General features: G+C 50.0%; 1 protein-coding gene across 1 annotated transcript; it reads right to left on the reverse strand.

Moving 5' to 3' along the window:
- Window positions 1-357: 357 nt before the first annotated feature.
- Window positions 358-4,535, reverse strand: LOC100897441 (glutamine--fructose-6-phosphate aminotransferase [isomerizing] 1). Its single transcript, XM_003742170.2, is given in 11 exon segments — window positions 358-446; window positions 449-1,253; window positions 1,370-1,537; window positions 1,689-1,854; window positions 2,049-2,202; window positions 2,713-2,721; window positions 3,283-3,359; window positions 3,478-3,668; window positions 3,783-3,828; window positions 4,157-4,169; window positions 4,301-4,535. Coding segments are annotated over 11 exon segments (1,953 nt in total).
- Window positions 4,536-5,898: the final 1,363 nt, after the last annotated feature.

Genomic DNA, 5,898 nt, shown 5'->3' on the forward strand with positions numbered 1-5,898 from the left:
CCCCGACATCATCATAGATCCCATTGTACATAGCAACGAAAAGTAGCATCAATTATTATCGTCATCAACGCCTTTTTATTCACATCCTTAGTCGATATCGATGATATCGCGCTCCATAAATAAAAATATCCTTTCTCGATGAAGTTGAATCGATGCGTATCTGCTTCTATCGAGCATTCATTCCAAGTCGAGTGGGACAGTAACTCTTCCGCTGGTCTCAGCGCTCACGACTTCGATGATTTTTCATAGAAGTCGCATATCGAGGATAAGTTAAAACGGATTGGACGTAGCTTCGTGCTTGCATTAAGTGTACGTAGGTTAATCCCAAAAGTCGTGCGCGGTATCAAAAATAGGTTCTTACTCAACCGTGACGGACTTCGCCAAGTTCCGCGGGCAGTCCACATTGTAGCCGCGGAGTACTGCTATGTGATACGATAACAGCTGCAGGGGATTACAGAAAGAATTCCTTGCAGGCAGTCGACAGTGCCAGGTACTTGGAGACTTTTGTAGGCCATGCTGGTCGTCTCTCGATCGTCTTTCTGACAGATGACGATTGGCTTCCCGCCCCGCGCAAGAACTTGTTGCAGAGCATTGATGCACTTCGAGTACACGTTGTCGCGACAGATAACCATCACGACCGGCATCTCATCATCGACCAGAGCGAGGGGACCGTGCTTCAATTCTCCGGAGAGAATTCCCTCGGAATGCATGTACGTGAGTTCCTTGATCTTCAGAGCACCTTCTAGACAAGTGGCAAAATTAAATCCACGACCCATGACCAAAAGGGATTTGTTGTGATGCAGGTGTTCAGCCAGTGCTTGCACTTCATTGTCGAGTGCGAGAACCGTTTTGATCTGATCAGGAAGATTTCGGAGTCCCTCGACGATCGCCTCCCGACGAGGTTTCATGGAAAGCCGATCTTCACACATCATCAAGGCGATCATGACGAGCGAGATGAATTGGGAGGTGTACGCTTTCGTTGATGCAACTCCGATTTCGGGACCGGCGTTGATATGTACTCCGCAGTGGGATTCGCGGCAGATTGAGCTACCCACAGTGTTCGTGACTCCGACGACGAGGGCGCCCCGAGTCTTGCAGTAACGCAAGGCGACCAGGGAATCGGCAGTTTCTCCCGATTGGGAAATGAATATACAGACGTCATCTCGGAATATGGGGGTGTGTCTATCCAGGAAATCCGATGCCAACTCGACCATGACAGGGAGTTCGGTCAGTTCCTCCAGGATTTGACGCGTCTGAAAAGAAAAGAAAAATTTTCTCATCGAATCATTCCATGAGCCCGCGGAGCCCCGATATGCTCCTGCAAGGTTCGATTGCGACACGTCAGAGAGCTTCATGAGTTCCCGCTTACAGCCACTGCGCTGTGGTAACTGGTGCCGCAGCCGATGAGCAGAAGTCGTCTGCAACGTTTGATCTCGGGAAGATAGTCGATGATTCCTCCGAGTATGACCTGGTTGGTTTCGAAATTGACGCGACCTCTCATGGTGTTGATCACAGACTCTGGCTGTTCGAAGATTTCCTGGAACGGGGGATGGAATGTTCAGACGACAACTGAGGCGCGAGGCTTCGTAGGGTCAAAGGAAGTGACTCCTCTGCCTTGATTCGGACTTGTCTCGCACTACAATCCGGAAGGAACTCCGAAGCTCATTGATTCATGATCGAGATCTCACCTTCTGCATGAAAGAAGAATAATTCCCCTTCATGATCTGTTGGATCTCCATCTTCAAAGTAATAATTTCACGGTTCACATTGTCATCGAGACATCTTTTCACGCGATGGATCGTGAGATGGCCATCGGTCACCGCTGCGACGTCATCATCCTCAAGATACAACACCCTGGAATTGGATGACCGTTTCCGTCAATGCTCGAGTGCGCCGAAGCGTCATGGATATCGAGGATCAAAGCGAGACGGGCATCTCCGCTTGGGGAATGACAGCGGACTCTCGAATTCCAGGAGATAATTTCGGGAAGAAGTCTCCCATGAGAGGGGACGACCTCGCCAGTCGCCAGGGTACCTGCCCCTCCGCACCTGTTTGTGTGCTCAATGATTGCCGATGCATCTGACGCGAAGAAATACTCAATTTGCTTGTCTTCCCCCTCCGGTCCGAAGTCCGTCGTGGACTGGCTCCTTTGAATACCGTTGATGGTGAGCGGAGCATGCACAGTGTCGGCAGCGCGCACTTCTGAAAAATCATCACTCGGAGTGAGTGGAGGCTGTGGGTTTTTTTAATCGAAGCCACGCGCAGGCCATGCTCTTCGAAAAACTTCCCCGGACATCGACTAGTTCCGCTTTTCGTATGTAGGTAGCACCCCATTCAGCATCAGACCACAGCTACTCCATCGACGAGCATTCACGAACAAACGGGACCATGTATCATATGAAGCATTCATCCTCGAGAACGAGCCAATGCGGGAGGGTGCAAGGGGAGGGGTCGGCAAGGAATGATTCTCGCGACGACGAAGATTATTAGTCTCTCTCAGGAGGCTCGAGCGACACCCTGTCCGGTCAAGAACATTGCACGAGCTTCTAGAATAGACTGAGCTCCAAGAGGAAGTCGGAGGACAGGAGGTTCACGGAGGGATCGTATCGGCAACAGGAGGTTCATTAGAAACTCGGAGACACAGCGTTCAGAGACAATTTGTTAGTGGAACATTGTTCCACGGACACCAAGATTGTAACAGTCTGTACTTACTAATCTGGTCTGCAAAGAGAAATCAATTTTGAGAAAAAGTACGGACGATAAAGTGTCGAGGAATCGGTTTCGAATCTTCTCCCATGTCTGCGTGAGCCATGATCTCCGGAATGAAGTCGAGTGCGTCAAATCTGATGCTACACAATCTATCTTCAAAGTAAGAGGCGCAAGGTTGCAAATGAGCCAGGCCAAAAAACAAACTTCTCACAAACTAATAGAAGGTGAACAAGGCAAACACGAATTGTGGAGGAAAAGTCGGGCAGACGTTCAGTTCTAATCAGCTACCAAATTTGTTCGATTTCTGGTTTCCATGCAAAATCGTCGAACCTGGCCTGGTGAGTTCACTCCGGAGTTCAGAACTCGCAAACGCCTTTAACTCACTATGAATTGACCACGGGCCTCCGGCCTTGATTACTGTACAGCCTGTTCCGGTAGCGAATTCGTTAATGGTTTCGCCGCCTCGACCAGAGATATGAATTCTATCACACTTTTTCACCTCCGTCTGAGGACAATACGAAAGGTTTGCGAGAACCGTCTTTGAGGGGAGGACCGTCATTGTCGCGAGCTCACCTTTTCCGTACAAAACGGGAATGTGCGTTGAAAGTTCCTCTTTCGTCTTGATGCCGACTAGGAGAGGCGAACCGCGTCTTGAAGCGAGAGAATCGAAATTAACCGCTATACCAAGAAAAATCGTTCCGGGCATAGGACCCAAGTTCGTAACTTCCAGTCTACAATCGTCAATGCGATCATCGATCGATGTCTCACCTCGTGGCCGCGCATTGATTGAGAAACCTCGAGCTCTTGAAAATGAGAGCGAAGGCTCCTTCTAGTTGCTGAATTGTTTGTTCGATCAGTTCCCGGAAGCTCAAGTCCGGATGCGCATCGGGAAGATGTTTCACGAGCTTCACCAGGACCTCGGTATCGGTGTCAGATTCGAATTCAAATCCTTTCTGAATCTGGAAAAGTTTTTCAATGATTAAATCATCACAAACTTTTGCCGGGGGTGGGCAGACTCAAAGAGTAAGAAGCTATGATTCCGTTTTTCCGCTTGGGTCGGAGCAGCCGCTAACCAGAAACTGTTTGATGTCCTTATAATTGGTGATGATCCCGATGATACTGTCAATTAGTGTATACAGTGCCTATTATCATGAGTTGTGAGCTACATACTACGAGAAGAAGGTAAGAGATGAAATTCATATTGAATGGGCTCGTGGGAGCACGATCACGGCTCCGAGGTCACTAGGGACCGGAAAAGGATACCCTCGTGCTCTCTTGCTTAGGTCCTCCTCGAGGGGAACTAAATTCAAGTCCGGAACTCACGGTGATCACAGTAAGTCTGACGAGAGACACAAAATGAGGGAAAGCAATGGCACTCCCTGTCCGAAGCTACTGTATGCGACTGAGTGAGGCTGCATTCCATAGAGGAGCTCCATGGGTACACCGCACGCAGACGAACTCTGGAATCAGAAAATAGAACCCGGTAAGGATGAGAGCTCTCGACCTCGAGTCCGACCGAGCCACTCTTCCTCGCAACTCTAAACTCTCGGAGCGATAGATCACTCCGTAGACAAGATCTTCATCCACCAACCATTGCTAACGTCGCTGCGCTGCGGATGGGAGTTCCGATCGGAAGGCGCTCCGTGAGTCGCCCATCGGGTGTGAGCGATTCCGAGGTGACTGTCCAAGGTACGATCGAAGTCAATCTCCTCGGACTCGAAAACCGCGTTTTCCAACACAGCGACCTTGCCTTCCTTCCGAATGACCTTCACCTGGACAGAGTAAGTTAACACCGTGAGTGCTTCCGACCCCTTGATAGACCTCATGGGATTGATGGAGTGTCATTCTCGCACCGCCGCCAATTATCTATCTGAAAGATGCGTTGGCCCCGACCATTGTTGAGATCTCAAACGTGGAGAGATTTTTTCGGAAAGATCTTTGGACTTCCGAGAAGAGGGTCACGGTCGCGACTGTCTTCCGCGACTAATTCAATGCTGCCGGACCTTTCCGGAGGGAGCCTTGAGTGCATGAATACCATCCGGGCGCTCGCGCCCGCTCTGGAGAAGCATGACGTACCTGACCGAACCTCGAGGAAAATTTGGCTTCCTGGGACTTCCATCGAGCCTTGTGAAGCCCGAGCTCAAGCTCGCGAGCTTGCGATCCGTACTCAAGGGATTCGCTTTTCGTTACTTATCCCGTCAGTACCCGGAAATCTCGGACTTCGAATGCTTCTTCCAAGTTCACATGGCCATCTCCACGAGTCTAGGTTAGGATTAAAGTTCTAGGCTTTCTGACCATAGGCAATCACGCACCATGAGCGAACCTTTCCAAAGCCGATAGGTGGATGATATCGTTGGGGAGAAGTCTGCTCAGATCTCTCCAAAAGTCAGAAAGCGATGTTTGGTTATTCCTCAGACAATTCATAACAACGTTTTACGTGTGAAACTCGTAAATCACCACCTCATGAGCATTTTGTGCAGGAATAAAAGCGGATTCTCGAATGATTCCTCCGAAGACTTCGGCTAGTCTCGGAGTCACTCCCTATAGCTTTCAGTCAGAGGTTCGCCGTTAGTCCATCATGCACAACAATATATATTCTCAATCTATCACTTGATTCACGCAGACGTCAGAAACGAATGTCGGATCAGATGTTCATCGCTCAGCATCCCGTCCGAGGAGCTAGAACTTTCGTGAATCTCCTTTGATGTGATGAATGAAGCCAACTGCCTCCGGAATTCAATGAGCTTGGATGCTCTATTTCGGCCCACCCTTCGGATATTCGAGAAATGAATTCCGGTTTGCCCAATCCCCAATCCTTTCGTTCTCCGGTTGAGCGTCGGCTCGGAGTTCCCACGGCCGGTGCCCGGCCAGCAATCCCAAAGCGATTCGTCATCGAGAGGAAATCATACGCTTTGTCGAAAGGGAGTCTCGCGCTCGGAACTTCGCATGATTCCCCGTTAACTCTGACTCCCTAACATCGACAGGGAGACGCTCGGCATGAGACGGTCAGACCGTACACACTCGAGGCTCGCTGCCGATCAGGCCGTATTTCTGTCCCGGTTCCAATGGGGGTATTCGTATCTCTGGGCTTGCTCCGACGTTGTGAGAATGATTCACAGAGGCGAACACGCGAAACATCGCGCTTCCTGAATGATCCGGAGACCGGTTGACGATCAGCTGAGGGTTATG

Source organism: Galendromus occidentalis, unplaced genomic scaffold (genome assembly GCF_000255335.2).
Source record: "Galendromus occidentalis unplaced genomic scaffold, Mocc_1.1 scf7180000077306, whole genome shotgun sequence".
Lineage (NCBI taxonomy): Eukaryota > Metazoa > Arthropoda > Arachnida > Mesostigmata > Phytoseiidae > Galendromus > Galendromus occidentalis.